The sequence below is a fragment of the Embiotoca jacksoni genome, unplaced genomic scaffold (genome assembly GCF_022577435.1).
Source record: "Embiotoca jacksoni isolate LCO1_2020_lvr unplaced genomic scaffold, fEmbJac1.0.p SCAF_5, whole genome shotgun sequence".
NCBI lineage: Eukaryota > Metazoa > Chordata > Actinopteri > Embiotocidae > Embiotoca > Embiotoca jacksoni.
Window position 1 is genome coordinate 9,638,455 of NW_027185403.1, and position 25,804 is coordinate 9,664,258.

General features: G+C 41.5%; 1 protein-coding gene across 1 annotated transcript in view; it reads left to right on the forward strand.

The window, feature by feature from the left end:
* The window catches only part of trpc7b (transient receptor potential cation channel, subfamily C, member 7b), a 47,110-nt gene extending 22,330 nt beyond the window's left edge, over positions 1 to 24,780 (forward strand). Inside the window, exons 5-12 of the mRNA XM_069171474.1 lie at positions 590 to 806; positions 2,706 to 2,939; positions 4,735 to 4,999; positions 19,407 to 19,602; positions 20,367 to 20,588; positions 23,319 to 23,399; positions 24,254 to 24,329; positions 24,634 to 24,780. Coding sequence (XP_069027575.1) covers positions 590 to 806; positions 2,706 to 2,939; positions 4,735 to 4,999; positions 19,407 to 19,602; positions 20,367 to 20,588; positions 23,319 to 23,399; positions 24,254 to 24,329; positions 24,634 to 24,773 — 1,431 coding nt within the window. The 3' untranslated portion in view covers positions 24,774 to 24,780. The remainder of the gene's footprint in view (positions 1 to 589; positions 807 to 2,705; positions 2,940 to 4,734; positions 5,000 to 19,406; positions 19,603 to 20,366; positions 20,589 to 23,318; positions 23,400 to 24,253; positions 24,330 to 24,633) is intronic.
* The last annotated feature ends 1,024 nt before the right edge of the window (positions 24,781 to 25,804 follow it).

Consider the following 25,804-nt stretch of genomic DNA (forward strand, 5'->3'; position numbering starts at 1 on the left):
GTTATAAAAACGCCCCTCTGTGTGGCGGCATGTTTAACGCTTTTTTTGTGCAGTACCATCTTGCACTATGTTCCTGCCATATGGTGCATTTCCACAAACTCTTGATTGTTTGGCATCCAGTTACTCTGGCTGTGAAAGTGTTCAGTGGATAATCACATCTATGAATTACAACAGCTGCTGTTTGCCTGCTAAGATGGTTGTGTAGTGATGCTTTTCAACTTTTGATCTCAGAGGACCAAAATCTCAGGAGCTATCTCAGTAAATAAAAACAGATGTTTTGTTTGGCTGCAATTTTGAGGGTTTAAAAAGTACTCAAACATGTTTCTTAATCTTCACCCTAAAACACCAAAACAGATTTTTGTTACTGTTGTATTTGCAAATTGTGGAAGTGCTGCTCTGTGTCTGCTGAATGTTCAAATAGGCAACTGTTTTACATCACTCTCATCAAATGTTTACAGCATTGTGTAAACAAGGAATCAGTAAATGCAGGTTTATTACTAATCTATGTATATATTCACTCATTAATATTTGTACACCACAGATGCATAATAGAGCGTACATCTTATTTCCTCAATCTTTTCACTTCCAGATTGGTCAGATCCTGCGAAGCCCCTTCATGAAGTTTGTGGCTCACGCTGTCTCCTTCACCATCTTCCTGGGTCTTCTGGTTGTTAATGCTTCTGACCGCTTTGAGGGCGTGAAGAATCTGCCCAATGAGACCATCACAGACCATCCGCGGCAGGTGTTCAGGGTCAAAACCACCCAGTTCTCCTGGACGGAGATGTTGATTATGAAGTGGGTGTTGGGTGAGTCAGCTTTCTCACACAAATCCTGAACACACACACACACACACACACTGTGCCTCTGCAGTTACAGCCAATTAAAGTGTACACTGATAGATACTCACTGGAAAGGCACACATTCCATCACGACGAGAAGTAACCTTGATGTGCCAAGCAAAGTGTTTCCAAATACATTTTCTTTTTTAAATTTTGTTTTTAAACAATGGTTGCACTTTATCAAGATGCAAGTCTGGTAAAGGGGAAAACGGAGAAAAATGGGAGATTTGGACCGACAACACCTGGAGAATTGCACCCCAGGAAATACTGTTGACACAAATCTTGAATATGGTATTGGTTAGTTACTAATTCGGCACACAGGCTCGTTACTGAAAGAAGACAGAGACGTGTTTCCAAATTAATCCAAAATATGTTGTTGAAGTGACAAAATAATAAAGTGGCAGGGACAAATTCAGTTTTACTAGGCCCACCCTACTGCCAACTAAAATACTTCAGTGTTCAAACTCACCATCTCTGGTATGCGGCTGGCCAAACAGGAAAATCAAGATGGCCGAATACCATGGGGTTTCCCCCAACACCAAAGGTGAGGTCAAAACTGTCACAGGTAGAGACTGGCATTTTAGACTTTGGTATTTTGGAAGAAGAGTGATTCCACTACATACCTCCCGCACCTCCCGCATGAATCACTTAGAGAAGAGTCACAAAACTTTTTTGCCCACCTTTGATATAAGGCATAATTCAAGTTTAATATGGCACTATTCCAGCCAAGTGGATGAAAGCCAAGGTTATGGCACTACAACTAATCATGTTATTTTATCTTCCTAAGATCAAAATATCCTGGTTAGAAGAAGCACAAGTCAGACTTTTTGAAGCAGCCACGCTGAGTCCTAACAATAAGCTGGACGGAAATTTGGAGGTTGACCTGAAAGGTGTTGCTGAGGACATTGTAGAGGGACAGATAGAGAGATAGAGAAATGGGGGATAAAGATGGGAGTTGCTGAGGAAGACAGATAAAAGCACATTAGGGTGTGGAAAGGACGGCATACAAGAAGACAGACATGAAGAAACAAGGGATAGACTGGGGTGACAGACAGACAAAGACAAACTCAGTGGATGATTAGCCCATGGCAATTTCTGTCAGACTGCTTCCCATCTGCGGATGTTTTCCTCTCATGCACACACATATAACAATGTGATGTGTGTGTTTTGTGTAAGTTGGTGCACATATGGGTCTGTTTTGATTTCTGTACTTGTAATGGCATCATTTCTTCCCCAATCTCCGGTCATTTTGGCAGCAGGTGCTTTTGTGACTGTGTGTCTTTGTGAATATGTGTGAGTGTGCAGTGAGTGGTGGCTTTGCACGGCAGGATAATTATAATTCCACTAGCACGCTTTGAAGGCCCAGTAATTGTTATAGAGATGCTACTGATCAGGACGCCTTTTCACTTCGCAATTTTCTCCTTGTTTTGGCTGCAAATAGAGAGCGATAGAGTTGTTGCGTAGGAGGAATTTGGTTTTCCATTGAGTGTGTGTGTGTGTGTGTGTGTGTGTGTGTGTGTGTGTGTGTGTGTGTGTGTGTGTGCGTGTGCGTGTGCGTGCGTGCGCGCGTGTATGCACCTGAGATATAAGTGGCACCTTACTCGAGTTGTTCGGTATAAATTGTAAGCTTTATTGTCAACATCTGTGCACATACAGTAATCGTGTTTATATTTGTATTAATGCCTCTGAGAACCTCACATGTTTGAGACACTGGAAGTAGGGACAGTAAAATTGATAGAACAAAATTGTTCAGGTCCACTACAGGGTGTCCAGACACCTATGCGTAACTGTTCTTTTGTAATTCTCTTCTTTCTACAGTGTATCCTTGGCATTTTATTTGTATGTATTTTTGTCTTCCTTCTTCAGGCATGATTTGGTCAGAATGCAAGGAGATCTGGAGCGACGGGCCCAGGGAGTACATCATGCACCTTTGGAACGTTCTGGACTTTGGCATGTTGTCCATCTTTGTGGCGTCCTTCACGGCACGCTTCATGGCTTTCCTCAAGGCGTCCAAAGCCCAGCAGTATGTGGACATGCATGTGCTGGACGAAGACCTCAGCAACGCCTCGCTGCCTGATGAAGTGGCTTACTTCACCTATGGTAAGCGCTTACTCCCAAAAATAATCAAAACTAGCAATAGTAGCTAATGCCAGTAATGTTGGCAATATTACATTTAATAAAGGGCAAGGAAGAGATCCGTATCTGTTTTGTTTACCACATTTCTTGGAGACAACTTAGTCAGAGTCTGAGCTCCTGTTCGTGGTGCCTTTTTCTTTGTTTGCCAAGTCCTTGCGTTGATCGGTGTTCATGATAACTGTCCAATTCTTCTCATGTTTAATACGAAAAAGGTTTATTTCTACAGCGCTGCTTCACTTCTTATCTATCAAACTACTTTTTCACAGAAAAAGGACACCATATGATAAAAAGCGTGGCGCTTTAATCATTGCATACATCCGATAAGGAGTAACAAATCAGATCAGTATTTGTGTTAAGATGCCATGAATAACTAAAAAGCACAGCTTCCACTGGACCTGAAAGTAGAAGATGAGAATGTATTTGTCATGTAGATATGAATGTCATCGTCGCATACTTACCCGAAGATTTGTGCACACGATCTGCTGTTTGATCATCAGTTTGTGGGCAACACACAGTGGCGATGCTTGCAATTGTCCCAAACACACACATGCACGTTGGAGTGTTTGCACTCCGCATAGATAAACACATGGCTGAGAATAACAGATGCAGACACACGAGGACACATTAGCAAACAAGGATTGCTAAATGTGAAAATGTACAATATATTAAAGCTCCTAATAATAAGTATGTAACTAGCTAACTAACAGAACTTAAACCTCCATATGCATCAAAACCTTCTGCAGGCTACTGGACTGTACATGTCTTAGCGGCCTATAGGGAACCTACATCAGTGCTGTCATCTGGTGGTCTAACTCTGTCATGACACATGCATAAATAGATAAACGTGGACTGTGTATAACTGCAGTGTCAGGTATGAACTCTTCTACATATGTCTCCAAATAGTGAAATGGGGTCTTTACTCAACTCATCTCTTTTGTATGTTTTATTTCCATCGAGCTCAAGCATCCTTTTCTTCTATGTGTGCCTCTTTGGTTACCCCTTTTTCTCATCTCTCTCTCTGTCCTCACTTCTCCTTGAACACAACATCCCTTTATCACTTCTCTTTGCTATCTACCCAGCTCGTCCTCATTGCCCTCCCTCCTCCTGCTCCCTCTTCTCTCCAACTCTCTCTAAGTCTTGACTTTCCCTTTTCCATCTTCACTAAAGCCATCCTCTTACTGTACCATCTCCTCCATCAAAGCTCATGTTTTTTAGATTTAGATTTTATATTTTTAGATTTATGTTCCTCATCTCTTCCAAACATTTAGATCCCACTGTAACCAGTTTGCTCTGTATATACTGTAACCAGAAAGGATTTAAGAAGCAAGCGATGTGCCGTTGAGCTTCAAACTGAATGTGCACAGTGGAAAGTAATACTTAAATACGTAGAAGCTATATATTTAACGTTTAATTAGTGGTTTATTACACACTGTTATGTATTTGTAAGCAGTGACAGGGGACTAAAGTGTTAATAAAAATACAATCGAACCAGCTTTGGACCAGTTGTTTGATATCAGAAAGATATGTTTACATCTTTAATCCATCTAAACAAGTTGTGTATGATTATGGATGTTTCTTGATCCATCACATTGTATTCAGTGTAATAATGTTAACTGGATAAAAATCTGTACAGAAGTCTCTTTCTTTTTTATTGTCTTAATTTGTTAATAAAAAAAAAAACATCCTGAACTCAAACACACAGCAATTCTTCTGCAGCTAATTCAGATAATACATGACGAACTTTCTCTCCTTCGTCCAGCCAGGAACAAGTGGCGTCCGTCTGACCCCCAGATCATCTCAGAAGGCCTGTACGCCATCGCCGTGGTTCTGAGTTTCTCACGCATCGCCTACATCCTGCCAGCCAACGAGAGCTTCGGCCCGCTGCAGATCTCGCTGGGGCGCACGGTCAAAGACATCTTCAAGTTCATGGTCATCTTCATCATGGTGTTTGTGGCCTTCATGATTGGCATGTTCAACCTGTACTCGTACTACCTGGGAGCCAAATACAATCCTGCCTTCACCACGTGAGTAACGAGGGGCTGAGAGAGTGGTGTGGTGTGTACAGGGAGAATGTGTGTGACAGTGGTTTATATTCTTTTATTCTTAATCTTTCTCACTCATTTTTACGTGCATACACAATCGCTTTCACGTAGGCAAAGCATCATTATATAGGAAGCACCATTATATCCTCTTCTACGCTCATCATTTTACTCTGAAATTGACTGTAGAAGAGGAAAAATAATTAATGTCAAAAGTCTTTGATTTGGATCCCATGTTTGTATTCCTGTTAGATAAGGCCATGGAACACGGAAATCCCCAGGAACATATTACATCCTGGTTGATATTGTTTTCTGGGTTCATTAAATCCATGGTGCTTTATCAGAGGCAGAGATCGAACTTAAATCTCTCCGCAGGCCGAATACTGTCAATTACGCTATTTGGATAAATTTGAAAAGGAGAATGGTGAATGAGACGTTTCACTCACTAAAATCTCTTACAAACTCTGGTGAATTGTGGGTTTATCGCAAAGCTCTAAAAGAATTGTGGGTTGGAAACTCTTCAGTCTGTGTTTACTGAACTGTAGAAGAGCGATCCTCTCTGATGTAAGTGCAAGTATTTTTGATCAAAATTAAAATGGCAGCGAAAGTGAGATGACAGTGAGAGATGTCAGTGGAAGATTCAGTCTGAGCTCTGCGAAATGCATCGATATGGTGTAACTTTAAGACCTATAGCATTTGTTAAAAAAAAAAAAAACTTTATGACAGATGCTTAATGATTAGGCAAAACATCTCGCCCGACTGTTTTACTTTAATCCACTTAAACCAATATGGAAATTAAAGTATCAAAGCAGCAAAGGGAGCTTTGGGGATGTTTTGACACTGTTTTAAAAGTGAGTGATATCTTTCCAAACTATTTGGTGGAATTCGGTTTGGTTTAAAACCTCTGTGGCCGAAGACCTTGCTCCTCCTTTAGTAAAGTACCAGACTAGACACAGTGAGTTTACTGACCAAAAAGTCAAGTGATGTTTGTCTTCATCCAATATTCACTCACTAGTTCATCACTTTGTTTGGTTCCAGCAGTCTGAGGGACAAATCGAGTGGGACAGACTACTGTTGTATTTGATAATTGAAAATCATGCAACTGAAATTACAGAAGGAGTGCGAACAACACTCAGAATACGCTCCGAATACACTTCATCCGCTAAAGTGCTGCATTGATGTAATTATCAGGGTCATTTGTTTCACATGAAGTGCACATTTTAATTTAAAATTCTCTTTTGTGCTTAAAGGCTGCAGAGCAGAAAACCAACCATTCACATAAGTTATCACTTGTTTTTTGAAACGTTAACTGCATCAGCAACAAGCGGTTCGTCCTTCCTTCAATTGACTTTGAATTACTTTGAGGTGCTTCAAAGTCGATGAATTTTACTTTGACATTCATACTGACAAGTTGTTTTGTAATACACTGTATAAATCAGCCTATTAAGCAATCAACTACTCCCAACACAATGATCCCAACCTCAGGGCTTCTTCCTCCTTCCTTTATTTTAGTTTATCCATGTCTCTGCCTGTCTGTCCTTTCTTATCAGCTGCAGTCAGCGACAGTGGATGTTTCATTGTTATTGTCAGACATTTGTATTAAAGTTCTCCATCTTAGGCTGCTGACAAAATCTTTCTATTTATCATCATTCATCTGAGAAAGAAAACACTCTGAAGTATCTCTCTGTCACATATCATTACTCACTTTCTCAGAGGAAGACATCTACAGATTTCAACAGATGTCATTACAATATCTCTGCTCAGTCCAATAGAGTAAAACATGCTTTACAAGTTCATTTGTAATTACGCTGTCACGTCTGGGAAGTCTGTTATTGCAGTTTTCTTTTGGTACGTTTAGGTTCACACTTCCTCGTTGCAAGACAGAATAGACTTTTTGCAGATGTTTTGGTAACCAGTCCAAATCCAACCTGTAGGTACATTTTGGAGCAGCATGATGTGTAATTTACCTTCCAAGTTATTTTTGTGTCCATTAAAAAATACATACAGGAAAGAAAAGCTGATTTTGGTTTCCCAACCATGACAAACTGCTGCCAGATGTCCACATCTGTCTCCTCATAAACATAAACCTCATGCCGTGGGCTTGTTTGCTGTTTTGGTAGCACCAATGTCTATCACCCCTCAAGTCATTGCACTTCACCAAAGTTTCATCTTCACAATACAACCAAAGCTGAAGGATCACACATGATACAGTGAATGACCTCAGAGCATTGCTATCACTTTGTTGTCTCTGGTTGTTTTTATCAGGCTTTACAGTGATTATGATTCGGTTTTACTGGCAGACTTTACAAGTCAGTCTGCTTGATTACCCATCTGTTTGCCTACCTTCTAATCTGCTCATTCACCTGCCTGCACTTTGATATATATGTCCACTTGACATAGGAGTCATAGTGTGGTATAGAGCACGTAAAGCTAAAAAGAAACCTTCGAAGTAAGTAGAATCAAATACCTGATGCAATGATTGCAAATGCCTGTCGTTTGCGGCCCCAGATGTCTGAATGCCGTTATTCTCACGTACTCCTATCGGTTGTTACATATCTGCACCCTGGAGCTAATTTCTAAGTTTATGACCAGCTGGACATTTACGTTAGATAGAATCACTGAGGACAAAAGGTTTTGTGATCGAACTTCCAGTGGGAGGACTTTACTTTCCCATACCGACTTGTACTCTACAGCTCTGCGCTGTGCATATACAGTAGCTCCTCCGCTGAGCATCGGCACAAGGGTCTTAGAGGCTGTGAGTTCTGCTTGGCTGCCCACACGGAGACAAACATCCAGGCAATGTGACGGGCAGACAGACAGAGCTGTGAGTTAACTGACAGAAAAGCAGATCGACGGGTACAGACAGGATCTAATGGAGTTGAAATGGATTGTCAGGAAGATCATGGTCACAGCCTGACTGTCCAACACAATGAAGACTTCTCGGAAAGCCAAGAACAAGTTCAGGAAAGACCTTGGGCCCTGTAGATGGAAGTGCCTTTTCATCCCCATTACACAGTCATTTCGATCGCGAGTGTATGAGCCAGCTGTTCCCTTATCACTTCTCCTCTCTGCTTTGGGGATCACCATCAAGGCTGATTTCAAAAATCAGAAGTAACCCCTTCTGCTCATTTTAACAACCTCTGACAGCATTTCCTCTCAGAGTAGGGGGTGAAAATGTCCCGGAGTTTCTGCTGACACTTTTTCAATTGAATACACAGGCTATGGGAGCTGTAAAGAGATCTTGTTCTAACATGACAGAGACCTTAAATTCTGCTGTTGTCATTCTCACCACCAGGGGTCAGTCTGGCATTTAGTCTCAGGTCGTCTGAGAAGTGCGCATGAGAGCTAATGCTTGGACTGAACTGTGCAGAGTAACGGTAAAATAATTATTCTACTGTGCATTATTATGTAAATCTAATTAACCTTTTTGCTTAATATCTAGTTTATAAATGCCTCACAGAAGTTGTAGTCTGTGCACTGTGATGCATTTTGTGTTTCTCTTTTGTGTCAGTCAACAGATGTAACTGCAATATGTTTGCTGTGACTATTAAAAACAGTCTTGGTTGTGCTGTGCACAAAAGCACAACGTCTATCTAGCTTGTCCCTTGTCACCCAGCAGAGAACATATGCCTATAATGGTATGGGTGTATGTTTTTATGCTTAGTTCTGTGTGTGTGTGTGTGTGTGTGTGTGTGTGTGTGTGTGTGTGTGTGTGTGTGTGTGTGTGTGTGTGCGGGCTGTGTGTGTATGTGTATCTGACAGGGCATGCTTGATGGAGGGCAGAGGAGGCTGGTGTGGTTGCTCTGATTCAGGAAAATGAGGAGGGAGCCAGGTGGAAGTGGTAATGATACTCCGAGAGTGAGCACTCAGGCTGGGTGACAGAGAGTGGGGTGTTAAGAAGGGCAGTGTATGACGGAGGACGGAGGCTGAGGATATCATGCACTCACACAAGCAAGAAGACTCACACACACACGCACACACACACACACACACACACACACACACACACACACACACCACATTGTCTTTGTTGAGTGCCCACGCAGTTATGTTCTCACTTGCAAATCCACTGACACACATACACACCCATCCTTACTGTCTCTAACAATCTGCGTTTGCATATGCTATAACATGTGCTTCCATGGACAAACAAGCATTTTGTGTCCAGATCAATTCTCGCACATTCACACGCTTATCAGTATTTTGATTTGGACAGTGCTGGTGGTGGAGCACTGGACCTGTCTCTATGTTCTAGTCAGCCATGCGTGACAACACTGCACACACAGACAGACAGAGAGGAGGGGGACATGCAGAAAAAGTAGAGATGGATACAAAATAAAATAGTCAGAGGTTGAAGCTGTGCATATTTCGGGGCAAAGCAGAAGACAGAGTGGTGTTTGAAAAAAAAAAAAAACAGTGACAAAATATTAACTAGACTGATAGCGAAGTGCAACATTGGAAGAATAGATGCAGCAGAATCATAGGGATGGCTAACAGCAGTGCAACAAAGGAAGGCGATGAAGTCCTTCGGGAAGAGGAGGAGGAAGACGGAGGGAGACGGAAGGGATGAGGGATGAGACGAGAACTGCGGGGAGCGATGCAGAGGAGGGTGTTTTTGGCGCTTGCTCTTTGTTCAGGCAAAATGCGGGAGACCAGCCAGAATACATAGACAAAGGAGGGAAAAGAAGGGAGAGAGGATGAGGGAAGGTCATGCTGACTGAGCAACCGACAGAAGCACAGGCTCAGCTCAACCTTAACCACAGCCATTTGAAAAGGTGGCAGGAAATCAGAATATACTGTATGTACTGTGCACACATTCTTTCTTCTCAGCATTTCATAATTGTTACTTGTTTACTTCTACATATACCACAACTTGGCATACCATACAAGCATGAGGCGTTCGAGACTACAGCCACATTATAATGCGATGTAAATGGAGAAGACAACGGGGCCAGAGAGCGATACCGGGCCAAGGAGAAGACTAAAAGATGGCACAGAGATGGAGATGCAGGCAGGAAAAGGAAAAAGTAAGGGCTGAGACAAGGTGTTGGAAGCAAAAAGACCAAACAAAAAGTAGCATTAAAAGGATAGAGAGTGGTGACAGGAGTGGGCCGTGGAGGGGAGACAGGGATCCCGGTGAAAGAGACGGGAGTGAAAGGAGAATCAGAGATGGGTGAGGTGGGTGATGCGTTGCGCTCTGATCTCTTCAGGCCACCTCCGAAAGTGGCCTGAACAGATCAGAGCTCAATGCTTCTGGAGTGTGTTTCCACCTGTACTTTTGCTGGCCACTTGTGGTCACATCACGGCCAGGTCGCAAGTGTCCGGATTGAAATAGCCAAATGGAAACAGGGTCTTACAAAGCTTGCCTCTTGTGTTTGGATCTTGCCGGGCGGCATGTTGATGCAATGTGGAAATGCTACGTGATATTATGTTTGAACAATTCAGGTCCTGCTCCGTCACAGTGGAGGTGTTAGGTGTTAATGTGGCTTTGCTTTACATTACCTCTAACCCTCCCTCAATGTTCCAGTTGGCAGATTCTATTCTCTATAAGAAGATAATATAGAAGGTGGTTAAAAGGACATACATTAGAGCAGACTAACACATTCTTTCATCCATTCCTTACCCTTTCTGTTTTGGAAGAGATTAAAAAACACTGTGAACCAATTGAATATCCGTTTTACTGCAGCCCCACGCACACCTCTCTGACATGTGGAGAAAGCTCACCTTGCTTGCTCAGCTGTGACTAGATAATTGTTGTTCCGGGAAAGGTTTAACAAATGGTCAATTACCAGTTTAACTGGTGAATGAAAAGTGCAAACAAAGAAAGCAGTACCACTGATATTATATTACACATTTTTAGCCAAACAGTCCCAACATTTATTCAAATATAAAATACATCTCGTAAGTATTTGTAAATTTGTTCATATTGTGTGCACTTTTTTTTTTGTCTTCTCTATGCGCTGTGAGGAGTAAATTTCCCCACTGTGCGATTAATAAAGTCAAATCTAATCTAATCTAATCTACAAATGGACTAATATAGAAAAGGGATATACAGGCAGGGAAATTTTAAAAAGGAAATGTGGTGCTTGATTCTTAATTGCTCATCTTGTCGTGTTGTATTCTCTGCTTACAGTAATGTTTCTCTCAGCTTGCCTGAAAACACACAACACAACAACCTCTGTTTGTGTTGCTCTCTCCCTGCCTCAGTTTATATCCCACTGTCTGGCACACAATTTGTACACGCGCTCTCTATCAAACACACACACACACACACACACACACACACACACACACACACACACACACACACACACACACACACGCAGACATTTCTCAGGAGCTGTATTCACTCATTCATTGATATCTGAGGTGGGCAAGGCCCCACCCCTGCTGTTGCCATGGTGACAGCTCCTTTTGTGTGACAGATGGAAAGTTAAACTAATTGTAATATTTTAATGATTTTTCATATACATATTTGTCTGTCTGACTAATTGTCTGTGGAGAGGAGAGGAGAGGAGAGGAGAGGAGAGGAGAGGAGAGGAGAGGATCAATGGGGAGAGGAGAGGAGAGGATCAATGGTTGCAGAGATCACAAAAGGGAATTTAATATCTTGCTAATGACCAAAAGACAGAGGGAGAGAGAGCAGAAGGCCGGGTGCAGCAGTGCACAAAGGCGACATTTACATTTGCGTTCGGCCAATGTGAAAGTATTGCTGCAGATTAAACAAGGAGAAGAAATATATGAGGGAGAAAAATCATGACAAAAGAAAAGAATAAATCAAAAGAATAGATTGAGTGGCAGAAGTAGCTAAAAGTTGTTGAGATGAAACATGGAAAGAGCGGGAGCGAGCGAGGGAGGGCGATGTGGAGAGAGTTATATCGTAAAAGCTATGGGAATGTAATGAGAAAATAGTTGAGAGATAAAGCAGGCAAACAAGAGGCGGATATGATAGCAGAAGAGAGAGGAGCTAAGACAACGAGAGCACGTCTCTGGGGCGGAGAGGTTGATTTGGGCCTGGTGGTGATTCGGTTTGGACTTCTGCTGAGCCGAGGTGACTCATCAGTCTCCCACACACACAGACGCACAGCATGCTTATATGGCATGAGTGTGGCAGACGGGGAGAGTAACAGAGTCAGTTCTGTCCTGTCAGTATCCTACAGGGGTGTGTGTGTGTGTGTGTGTGTGTGTGTGTGTGTGTGTGTGTGTGTGTGAGAGAGAGTAATAAATAAATCTGACAACACAGTCATACTGTGGAGACCCCACTTCTTTTTGGAGACAAAAACTAACTCACCAAAACTTAACCAATTGAAGTTTTAGAGTAAAAGCTTTAAGATTAGGGATAGTCTGCAGGAAATAAATGTACAACCCCACTGAAAAAGTTTGAATGCTGTGTAAAATGTAAATAATTTTTTTTTTAAATGCAATGATTTGCAAATCTCATCAGCCCATATTTAATTGCAATTAGACCAAAGACAACATATCAAGTATTGAAACTGAATTTTTTTTTTTTCATTGCTTTATATATGCTTTATAGCGCCCCCTAAACTGCAGCCCCGGTACCTAGTTTCACCTACATGCCAGAAATTAGTTGGACATGTGTATCACACCGAGATGTACAAAAAAGTCTTATGACATCATGACATCAACTCAACAGGAAGTCTGCCATTTTGAATTTCGTTGCCATTTTGGGCAAATCGCACCTGTTGTATTTTAACGAACTCCTCCTACAGACTTTGACATACCGACCTGAAGTTTTGTCTGTCCTATCTTAACAACTGGGAGATGAAAATTTATCAAAGGAATTTGTTTTTGTCGATCGGTGTGCCCGTGGCGTGGTCGTCCAAAAAGTTATAAAAAAAGACATCGCATGTTGTCCAAAAAGTGACCAAAAAGTCATTTTTATATATAGTATATAGTATATAGTATAGAGTATATAGTAGCCAGGGCGATGCGGCTAAGTTTGATGTTTCGCTGTGACAGAGGAAGTTGATGTTTAAGGTCAAACGATGCTCTGAACCTCACAAAACTTTGCACATGCGTCAGGCACCAACTTCCATGAGTTTCAGAAGATGTTAAAGCTGCCAAAAAAAGGCAGTTTTTTTTAAAGAAGAATAAGGAACAAGATTGAGAAAAAAATGTAAACTGCAAGCGGGAATATGCGGACCCTCGCGTGCTGCACGTCGGGGAGCCGGCGGCCCCGACCCACTGGATCCCCGACGTGCAGCGTGCGAGGGTCCACATATCATTGCTTGCAGTTTTAAATCATTTTAATAATGCGCCAAATTCTTTAAATTGGACACAGGTCTGGACGGCCGGCAGGCCAATTTAACACCCCTACTCTTTCTACGTGCAGAATGCGGTTCGGCATTGTTTTGCAGAAATAAACAAGGCCTTTCCTGAAAAAGATGTTGTCTGGGTGGAAGCATATGTTGCTCCAAAACCTGTAAATATCTTTTAGCATTAATGGTTCCTTCCCAGATGTGTCAGCTACCAATGCCATATGCACTAATGCATCCCTGTACCATCACAGATGCTGGCTTTCAACTGAGTGCTGATAACAAGCTGGACCTCTTGCTCCCTTGAGGATGCAGCGTCCATGATTTCCAAAAAGAATCTCAAATTTTGATTTGTCAGACCACAGGACAGTTTTCCACTTCGCCTCAGTCCATTTTAAATGAGCTGAAATAAACCCAGAGAAGGCGGCGGTGTTTCTGGATCATGTTTATATCTGGTTTCTTCTATGCATGGTGGAGTTTTAACCTGCATTTGTGGATGCAGCAATAAACTGTGTTCACAGACGATAGTTTTTAGAAGTGTTTCTTAGCGCAGACAATGATTTCCTCAACAGATTAGTGTCCATTTTTAATGCAGTGCTGCCTGAGGTCCGGAAGATCACGGCCATCCAATATCAGTTTCGTCCTTGTCCCTTGTTTACAGAGATTTCTCCAGATTCTCTGAATCTTTTAATAATATTATGAACCGTAGATGATGAAATCCAAAATTCTTTGTAATTTTACGGTGAGGAAGATTATTATAACATTTTTGCACAATTTTCCCACAGTCTTTTACAGAGTGATGAACCTCTCACCATCTTCACTGCTGAGAGACTGTGCCAATCTTAAATGCTCTTTTTTATACATAAAATGTCTTGATATGTTGTCTTTAGTCTATTTGCAATTAAATATGGGTTTATGAGATTTGCAAATCATTACATTGTGTTTCTATTTACATTTTACACAGCGTCCCAACTTTTTTGGAAACGGGGTTGTAAGTAAATATAAGGTCCTCTGAAGTGATGTAAACACGACTGTGTGTGTGTAGCCGTCATGCTGCATTTTGCCTATTGGGAACTGCCACTCTTCATAACACATAATAACACATTGTCCATTGCTGTCTCCAAATGCCAACTGTCCCTGCTGATCCACTGCCTGTTGTACAATGCTGTTATAAAACATACACACACACACACACACACACACACACACACACACACACACACAGAGAGAAATAATCTGATTTCTAGGTTGATAAAAGATCCTCCATTATCCAGAGCATCGAGCATCCCATCCATCTTACAGTATTGTATAATACACACGTGACCAGCACCCTCGCTGACATTAGCAAAAGACAAACTCGAACTTATCAGTGCTGTTGATCTCCAAGGCTACATTTCAGAATCTCCATAATTGCTCTTCCTCCCTGAGAGGCATCTCACACAGATTTCACTGAATTCAATAAGCTGAAAACAAGGCAAGCAAAACAAGTAACGATGCACAGCAAAACTGGCTGCCCATGCATCAACATTCCCAGAATTATCTTGACTCACATATACACGCCTTTCCATCTTAGATAAAAGTGAGCCATGTATATTCTTATTTGGTTGGCAGTAAGAAGGGGTTCACTTCCAGTAACTCTGCCAACACTTTAATGTCACACATTTGTGGAAGTTTCTTTATATTAAATTCACAATCTTTCCAGGAGAACAGATAAACAGTGAATACAAACAGTTTATGTGGTAAGCGCGTGTGCACTTTTGTTCCTCCGAATGTCTAGTTTAATTGGACATTAATGTTAGCTGGAACAAAGCCTTTCATCATTAGCTACACTCACAATTTTGGAACATGAAGACCTAAATCGAGTGAGCATTTCACACGGGTGGGAAGGAGAGCTGGAAGACTAATTTGACAAATAATTTGATTTAAAAGATAATTAGGATCTAACATAATCGAGAGCAGGTAATTGTCTTGCTTTTTATCTTGTTTCATATTCAAAGGGGGAAAGTGTTTTTATCTTGTAAGGGAGGCTCCAAATAAGACAAAATAATAGTTTTTCAAGGGAAGTCCACCAAAATCACCTTCCTCAGTTACAGCCTGATTACACAATAGGCTTTTGGATGTGTGTGATGTGAATAGTGAGTGAGGAGGTGGTACTGTTAAAAACAGCCTTCTCCCCAGTCACTGCTAGACTCACAGCAGTGGCCTGTTTGGTGCTGAGGCCCTTTATCACAGCTCCACAAAAAGGCAGACCTCCTTAGAGCTGCTATCACTGTGTTTCTGTTTACACGTGTCTGATATTACTGTAATATTTTGGCGCTGTTTATTTCTCCAAGTAGTTATTATGTAAAGGGGAAGTGGAAAGGTGTTCAAACTTCCAAACATATTTCTATGTTTACATGTTGTGTCTGTATGTTTTTTTTTCCATTCAGAAGTAGATAGATGTGACTGTTAGTCTATGCGTACACCCACATTGGGAAAGTTGAGTTAGTTCCTTGTTGCATATGATGGTATTCTTGCTATGCCTGTTTCAACTTTCTTTTGCTTTATACGAATGGTAGAACTTGGTAGAACCACCACGACACCTCGCAGCAATAACTACTTGATTTTTGGAGAGCTGGAGAGTTCTCCCTTCAAATCACTTAAAGCCCCTGAAAATTGTGTCTGTAAGTAACAATGATATGTATAAAAAAAAATCTTTGGATAATATCTAAAAAACTTAAAAACAGCTTATCTTCCTCATCAGGACAGTTTGGTTAGAATTGATTGACAATGGCCATCAACTATCATCAGATTCTTATTCAAATGCTTCTTAAACCTGGAGATGCAGAGAAGTATGCAACATCAGCTTCAGGAGTCCCACTCACATCAAGCTAATAATGAAAGCACAGAGAAAAAAAAGGAGGAACTGACATATCAAATGTGGAAAAAACCAAAGCTGTTGGAACTCTGGAAGAAAATGTGTTTGTGTAGGACCTATCACTCATAGTAAGTCGAGGGGTAAATAAGTTTCAGGTTCTTGAAGGTTTTGAGTATGGAGCCCCCGAAGGGTCAAATAAGGGTCAATTAAGTTATGAGTTTCTTTGCATCATTTTTTTACTCCCCGGATAAACAAAGGAAAGAGGATGTGGCACGTTGCATTCTCATTCGTCCTTTCAAAAGGCCGAGCTTCAACAAGTCACTTTAATGTATATTTATCGCTCAAACTTTGGCTACATTTGCAGTTGAATCTATGGTGAGTAGTATACAGGTTTTGGTTGCCTCTGACGACCAAAAACGATACCTGATGTAAATTTAAATTTGGCTGCCATCCCTTTCAAAGTAGTCACCTTGTGCAGTGATACATCGCTCCCAGCACTCCTGCCATGCTTTTAGCACTCCCTTCTTTAAGCATGTCAAGCTCCATCTGCAATTCACGCTGGACCTCCACAGTGTCAAAGTGGCAACTCTTCAGTTTAGGAAAGAGGAAGAAGTCACAGGGCGCCAAATCTGGCCATGAAATGTCTTTCACTCTCCCAAGTTTTGTTTATTGCTTGTTGTCTCACTCCTGTAGGTTTGTGCTTCTTTTCTGCAGGTATCCATGGCCCTAGAGCGGCATGTTTCTGATCTGCGCTTACTGGCCCTACCAACTGTTTACTATCTCCCGTATCTCTACATTGCTCTATCACACCTGCCCCAGTCAAGGCAGATGACCTCTGAGCCTTGTTCTGTTGGCGGATTCTTCCTGTCGAAAGGGTTTTTTTTCCTTCCCAAAATTGGAAGTTTTGTTTCTCTTAAAATGTAATTGAATTGCATCGAGTAGGGGAGATGGGGAGAAACAATTGTGTTGCTGCGGGCAAGAAACTCATTTTCAATGCTCTGTGAGTAGGATAATTGAGATGTTGGAGTACCCAAAATTGCCACTGTGCCACAGTTAAGGTCATTTGCGCAAATATTTTGTTGTCCTTCAGAAGCGTCTTAATGTCACAGTACAGCTTGGCGTTAAATGTCTGACCCTTGGGGACAAATTCCTGCTGCACAACCCCACGACCGTCAATACAAAAAACATCAACATGCTCTTGGTTGCGGTCCTAACCTGATACACCTTCTTAGTTCTTGGACAATGATGTTCTGCACCTCTCGAAATGGTTCATTGCTGTAAAGGAATTTCGACGGCCTCAGTTACCAATATCCAGAGTTAAGACACAAAATTCGATGTGCACTCTGCTCGATTTTGAGGTCGATGCTGAAATCGCAAATGTGCACGCACCGGTGTTCACATGAACGCTTGTCACATAAACTTTCTAACGTTGATCAAACGCCAATATTTTGAATACTTATTCATGAAGGTTATTGATTTCCCCTGCTCCATGTGCATTACTGTGCTGCACTTCATTTGTGTGCAACAGGAGCAGTCTCTGAACTTTTTGATTGTACGTTGTCTATCCATAGTACCTGTACTGAAATGACTCTTCACTGTTCTTATTTAGATTAGCCAAGAAAACATTGTTAAATGTGACTTTAAACTACCATTCTTCTAACAGATAAATCACATGAAACCATACACCACGGGAGGTCAGGAATAGCCTAGATTACCTTTAATAAGAAGCTCAGTCAGCCAACCCATGTGCTCTGCCAATTAAAAACCTAATGTGTCTTAATGTGTTTCATAACACAATAGTCACGTCAACCAAAGCAAAGCTATGACCACAATGACAGCTGTGAAATCTCATGGATATGAGTCACAATTACAGTTACAGTAGGTGAAAGCAATTTTTGGAAGGAAATACAAAAGTAGTTCCAAACAAACTACATTAAATGTTGTGCATAATCTTATATATGCAAATTATCAACATGGAGTTTACATGTTAACTGGAGAAATGTAGTGAAAAATAATCTGAGGTGTTGCGACTGTATGAGACAAACCCACAGATCTGGTGTAAAAGGATAAAAACTGTGTTTTTCTTTCTTTTTAAAAGATTAAAACTGAACTACCCAGAGGAGTCTCTGTTTTCACGTGTGTGATAGAGAAGCGGGAAATGTCTGTGTGTGTCTGTCTGCTTCTGTCTTTTTGTGCATGTGAGAGTGTGTTTTATCTCTGCGTGCCACCACCTAGCTTTGGGTGTGCACATGAAACCACCTCTCTTTGAAAAAAAATAATTTGGAAGATGTCCATAGCTCCAGACGAGGAGTCTACAAATCTTCTCTCCCCACAGCCTCGTCTTACCTCCAGCCCTTCCAGCAATCCAACCAGGCACCTTCTTCCTCCCCATTGACACCCCCCCCCCCCCCCCCCCTTCCCCTCTGTCATCTCAAGCCCATGCCTTGCCACTCATGGAATATTTAACAACAGACATGTACCTGAATGTCAATGTTCTTGCAGCTTTCTGCTTTTTCACCTCGTCTCCGTTTCTTGTCTCTCAACCCACTGGCACACAAACACACACTGGGTTGGTGTCAGAGAAGGATCCCTCAGGCAGAACTGAGATATGACTGTTGACCTGTAGTTTAATTTAAACTACATGTTTAAATTAAAGATTTGCTATGCTTGACTTATCGTACATAAATGTCAGGGGCAAGTGGAGTTTAAGAACTGTACATATTTCTACCACAAGAGTCTCTGAGATTTTATTCAAATGACAAAAGTCATTTGACAACCATTCATTTTTTAAAATGTGAATTGGATTTGACTTTAATGAAGCTTTCTTCAAAATGTGTGGTTTTTTTTCAACATCTTTTTAAATGCAGCCTTCACAACCCCCAAAAAGATGGAGTTAATTGACAGAGCTCCATAGACCCAATTATTTCTCGAGTTGAGTCACATCCTGCTTTTTTGTTATGTTTTGTTTTATGCACGTGTGTGCAGTACTACAGGTGTGTAACTGCAGGAGAATGTGTTTGTTTGTGAAAAATAAATAAATAATTTAAAAAATGCAATAATGTATCCAAATTGGACACGACTCATCAAGTGTTTCATCAGTGCCACCTCATATATCCAACAGCATTTAATTGCGTTTTGTGTGTTCGCATGTGTGTGACTGGAGGAACGATTAGCTGCTAATGCAGGGGGCTTTACTGTGTGGAGTCACTGTCATTTAGTCTGTCCTTACTACCTTATCTTCCCTTCTCTTTCCCGTCAGGGTGGAGGAGAGTTTTAAGACTCTGTTCTGGTCGATCTTCGGGCTCTCTGAGGTGATCTCGGTGGTGCTGAAGTACGACCACAAGTTCATAGAGAACATCGGCTACGTGCTGTACGGAGTCTACAATGTCACCATGGTGGTGGTTCTCCTCAACATGCTCATTGCCATGATCAACAGCTCGTACCAGGAGATAGAGGTACATAAATGAGATGGTCAGTCAATAGAAAGAAAGAGGACAGCATTGTCAACAAGTCAATAAGGATCATTGTGTGATCTCTGCGCCTTCGGGTGAATTAGTGCGCGACTTAAGAAAATACCGGGAGCTGTAAGAGATCAATACAAACAAACAAAAACACACAATACATACTAAAAGAGGAGTTGCATTGAAAAAAACTGAAATAAAAACTATACTGGTATCAATTTCAACACCACCTAATTTTTTCAAACTTGCTGAGAAAACTTTTTTCCCTGAGAAATCTGAGCTGTTTAAATAATCTGACAAAATGAGATTTGGTTTTTCTTTCTCTGCTGAGAATCTTTAGACATGGAGATGTTTAGTTGTTTATCTTCTAGTAACACAGTAAAAAGCCATCTCAACACATGACTTATAATGTCGTTTAGTTCTCCTAGAGAGAACAGTATTATTCTTTGGTGTTAAAAGGTTGGCTCTTGTTGTTCACCATCATTTGATTGCAATTATACGTAATTGCTATTATGGCAATTAGTTAGTGAACACCGTGTACTGTATGTGGCTAAATCACAAGCGGTAATTTGTGTTTAATAGCTTTCAGGGTGGGGACTTTAGTGTCCTTATTGACTGTTGCGTTGAATTAAAAATATAATTTGTCTTGTGTTCAAAGTGCTCGAGTCAGTCACAGCTAGTTATTTATTTTCTCTTATTTTTAAGTCTTTACCCATCAGCAGATACGGTACATCCTCTGTCTCTGTTTGTCTGTTCAGGAGGATGCCGACGTGGAGTGGAAGTTTGCCCGAGCCAAGTTGTGGCTCTCCTACTTTGATGAGGGCCGCACCCTCCCTGCCCCCTATAACATGGTGCCCAGCCCCAAGTCCTTCTACTACCTGGTCCTCCGCATCAAATCCTGCCTGATACACCTCTGCAAGGCCAATGGCCATCGCCATAACAACGAGGTGGAGATGGGGATGCTCAACTCACAGGCCAAGGTCAGTGTCAGTAACTTTTTGATTCCTACTCTTAATCAAAGAAACAAACTAAACAACATTTTGTCATGTCATCCTGCAACTAACTAATAGGCAGATTTTTTTTTCCCAACGTAAACAATGGTTTATTCATGAATTTCCAAGCCAAGTTGTTGTAGCCACTAAATAACTGTATTTATTTTCTTTCTTTCTTTCTTTCTTTCTTTCTTTCTTTCTTTCTTTCTTTCTTTCTTCTTTCTTTCTTTCTTTCTTTCTTTCTTTCTTTCTTTCTTTCTTTCTTTCTATCTATCTATCTATCTATCTATCTATCTATCTATCTATCTATCTATCTATCTATCTATCTATCTATCTATCTATCTATCTATCTATCTATCTGTCTGTCTGTCTGTCTGGTACTATAAAGTGACAGTCTGCACAAAAAACAGGAAACATTTTCTGCAGTGACTGACGTACTAATTACCTGAAGTACACTTTCCATCCATATATCTCTGTTTTGTATGCTTCTTCCCGGCTAAATGATGCTTTTTTTTCTCTCCCATGTGGCTCCAGTTAAACTGTAAGGGGGCAAAGGAAACGAATTGCACCCTGAATAATCCACAGTGGAGCTGCCTTGATGTATAAACCTGTGTCAACTGTTTGTGTTATGATTATCAATTACCGAGTCCTCAGCACATGTAACATGTAGAGTGTGCTCAGGTGGCCTTGTCGTTAAATCTCAGGAAATGCAGAGTATTTCCACCGCAAGCAACTGAAGCTTTGTTTCTTTTCTCACACTACCCCTCTCGCAGATTAGTCCGTCTAAATAAAACCCCCACAATGAAAAGAAAGTATTGCGTGAAGAAAATAGAAAAGAGCATTTATTATAGAATCAATCTTGGCGCTGGCCCTGTCTGCAGGTATTTCCTCCGCCTGATCCCTCAGATCAAATGGCTCACATCAGCACCTCAGCTAAGCTATTATTCAGGCCATCGGCTGTGCCTGGGTCTACTCAAATGCCCGGGCAGGTTTCGGATGGGGGGAAGACGGGTTACACCCTGCTGCCTCCCTGAGCACCCAAAGTTCTCTGCAGCTCTGACAGTTTTAACTGCAGAGCCAAGCAGGTGCAGCAGGTGATCGATACATAAGCTCATACCGGACGTGCGTACAGTGTTGAGAATGTCAAGTGAGATTTTTTTTTTTAAAAAGATGGCGCAGTCTTTCTGAGTCAGTAATATTTTCCCTGTCATTCTTTTGCTGCAAGTTTCTCCGCCGTTTGAGAAAAGTGCAGCTAAAATATGTTACTTTCAAAGCTGCATATGTTTACGAAGATAACAAAGTCAGTGAGTGGAGAAATACAACATTCAATGACTGGAATGTGTATGTTTAGGAAAAACTGAAAGGCCTCTGGTAATATATGTTTAATGAATATTCATGTGTGGAGTTGATGTGAAAAAGTTAGAAGTCCACACGTTCATCTAGTTCGTGTTTGTGCTGCGCTTTTAATTGTGTGTATTTGTGTCTCTGCTCAGCAGTAGTTCATGCTGGGGCCCTTTGGCGAATTTGCCTTTCATATATTCACAGCAGTTAGGGCAATTCATTTCTTGCCAAGAAAAGACATTGAATATCACTTAAATGAGGCAGCAGAGGCCAACAAAGCAGGTTATTGATAGGGACTCTCACAGCCAACAAAAAAGAGATTTCAGCTTTGTCAGTTGGCCTTCAGAGGACTTGCATGTAAGATGCATTTATCACACTCACATCGAGCTTAAACAGTCGTGACCATCTGTGTATGGAGTTCAGTAAAGCAGATAATTTGCTCTTGTAGTAGGCATTGTCTGTTAAAAAAAAAAAAGTCCTGAAATAAATACTGCACATATTCTTTCACAAAACACTAGAGAGAGTTTCCCTGCAAAATTGAAATGCAATTATTCGAGAGTTTGATTAAAAAAAAATCACTGAGAGCGCAAATTAATGTACCCTGGATTGTCCCTGCAGTGGGTAACTTTAACTGCTAAAATTGCATCTATTCAACATAATAAATTCTGTCTTATGATGAATGTCAGGTCATGTCTTTCTGTTATGAGTATTTTAGAGTGAGCCTATTCATTTATAAGATAAAAAATCGAGACATTCAGTGTTTTATTTGATGCAGAGTACATTGTATATTTATAATTTAAAAGATTTAGATGCTCTTGGAGATAAATCAATGGAGACCAGTGTGATTTGGCTTAGTCAGAGTTCACAGCTTAAAGTGTTTTCGTCTTTGAAAGATTTCTGAGTAGGTGATAAGAATATTATTCAGGATTCATGTTTTTACGACTAAACTTTCTGTTAATTGATTATTGTTTGATATCTTCCCAGAGCTCTGCATCTTTAGTGCTTCTACTGTGGAGGAGCAGCTAGTTGCATGTGTCCACACTTAAGTTAAAGCTCTTTTTTTTTTTTTTTTTTTTTTTTTTTTTTTTTAACACTGCAGTGAGGAAATAACACACATGCTACAAAGCAAGGTCATGGGCGTGGAAGGCATCTCGAAGTCAGTTGATAAATATTCACTCCGGTCAAGTAATGCTGTCGATTCTCTCTGAAGACTTCAGAATTTAGAGCTCTAAATGCAAACACCAAGCGCTGCCTTCTGTTCTTGTTTTGTTTTGGCAGCATGTTGCTTCATTTAACACCCTTTTCATGGTTCCATTTTACGAGATCAATCAACCCTGAAAGGCGACGTCAACAATAGGCTGTTTCTCTTTGTTGCAGGACGAACGCTTCAGGTCTTATGCACGACCGGGGGAAGAGTTTATCCACAAGAAATCTAGAAAACACCCAACCAGATATCAGGTAAGACGGAGACAGGCAGAGAACGAAGGACAACGAATGAAGAATCGGAAATTTGATGGAGGCAAGGGGGAGAATAAAAAAATTTTTTAAAAAAGAGACAAAGAGATTCACACGAGCTGAGGAATATATAACAGAACAAAAGTAGAGAGGTGTGGAGGCAGAGTGAAGATGGCCAGAGGGCGATGACAGGATGACAGGACGGGAGAAAAGGAAAGCGCTGGCAGAGGCATGGACAGACAGATATAAAAGACAGAGTGGGAGGGAGACAGGAAGAGAAGGTAAAGACAACAGAGTGGAGGAAATTTAACAAGTTTGGATGGAAGGGCATCGACTGTGAGGGAGGGGAAAAAAGAGGACTCGAGAAAAAGAGTAAAATTCCTCTAATGAGCTGTTTGAGGGCAGGCGCTCAGTAAATGAGCTCAAAGTATGACACCGAGGAAGGGAAAGATGCTCTCCTCCTTAGTCTGCTCTTCACTTTTCCCCTCAGGGAAATCTAACTTCCTTCATCGCCTGCCTGCACTTTTGTCTCGAGCCTTCCCTTTTTTTTTTCTTTTTTTTTTCCAGACATTCAGCACACACAGTGAGATGTCACTTTATTAGACATTTGTATGTGCGGTGACAGGTGTCGACCAATACAGAGGGCCCACATGCACGGACTCCTTGGATGCAGCCGAAGGACGTCCCTATTGGCCAGAGATCAATACTCAGTGTTTCACCGACCACCTCGGAGACAAAGTGTTATTACGGGCCGCATAGTTTCTGTACAATGCGCACACACTCAAATGCATGTGGTTCGACATAATGTAATGAGGGAAATTTGTTTACTGTCCTCTCTATTTCATCTTTTCTTGTAGAACATCATGAAACGTCTGATTAAACGGTATGTGCTCAAAGCTCAAGTGGACAGAGAGAGCGATGAAGTCAATGAAGGTAAAGACTCATTCTTCATTATGGGCCAGTTTCATTGTCATTTGGACATATGTGTGCATAAGTGAGTGGATTGTATGTGGGGGACAAGAGGTGGGAGTTAATGTGTGTCCGTGTGTCTGAAATCAAGTGTAAAATGTGATGTGCTGGGATATATTCTGAGTGAATGTACCGCATATGCTAACTCCAGCACTGTTGTTTGACCGTGTAGATCAAGTTCTTACCCCGCATACATTCCTCTACTTGCTCACGTGTTATGAATGCTTTTACGTACACTCACTTGTGTCCGTGTGTGACTGTGTTGTAGGCGAGCTGAAGGAGATCAAGCAAGACATTTCCAGCCTCCGCTATGAGCTCCTGGAGGAGAAGTCCCAGGCCGCCGGAGAGCTGGCTCTGCTCATCCAGCAACTCGGCGACAAGTTTGGCAAGAACACCATGAGACACTGACAGGACTTGCAAGAGGGGGGAGGGTGGGAAGGAGGATGGAAGATGTGAAAGAGGGTGAAACCAGGAGGAGGTGGGGGCAGAAAGCAGGGTCAGGGCAGGTATTTTTACGACCTCGATAGTGCAAGAGTGTGAGAAAAGAGAGGCGGGAAGCAGGATGTTTATGAGATAGACAGGATGAATGGAGGATAGTGGAAAAGGAGCTTCAGATAAACAAACCGGTCAGAGTGAACATTTGCTAACCTCACCTAAAAGTCAAGGGATTTGTATATGCAATGACCAATTATGGGGGAATGTGAAAAGAAGATTGCAACTGAAAATGAGCATGCGGTCAAAGGGTCATAAGTAAAGTAAACTCAGTCAGAGGGGCTTAGTTTTGACAGTTCAATTCTAATTAAAGACGATGTCTTCGGGGAGTGAGAAGGGAGAGGAAGAAAAAAGGCTCGCAGGCTGGCTGGTAGGCAGAGGGAGACGAATGAGGAGGGGAAGGCGAGCACCACGAGATACAAAGAGGCACCACAGGGCACAAGACTGACGCAGCGCAGTGACGAGGGCCCCCACATCCACTGCCAAGAGATAGCACTGCATCACCAACTCGAGAGGGAAGCCCAGAGAAGGGATGACAAAGAGAGAAGACTGGAGGGGGGGCAAGTAAGAAAGATATCTTAAAAAAAAAAAACTGCCACTGTTTTTCGCTCTGCTTCCTGCGTCTTCTCTTTGCCGGGACGAGCAGCTATGCCTGCCGAGATACTGCACACACCTTTACACACCGGGCTACCTAATTAATGTATTTCCATCCATAATGCACAACTTGGGATCAAGAACTCAGAGGATTCAAGAAAAAGCAGAACATTTTATTAGTCTTTAAATAATCTGCTCAAACATGAAACATTATCCTCTCATCTTAGTATCACTCAGAGACCTATGTCCACATCACGCGGAGTGTTATGTGCTGCAGCTCTGTGTGAACACTCACCGAGAGATCTGTCAGTAGAAAATAACTTGGTGGAGTTCCAAGAAAAGGGGGCAATAAA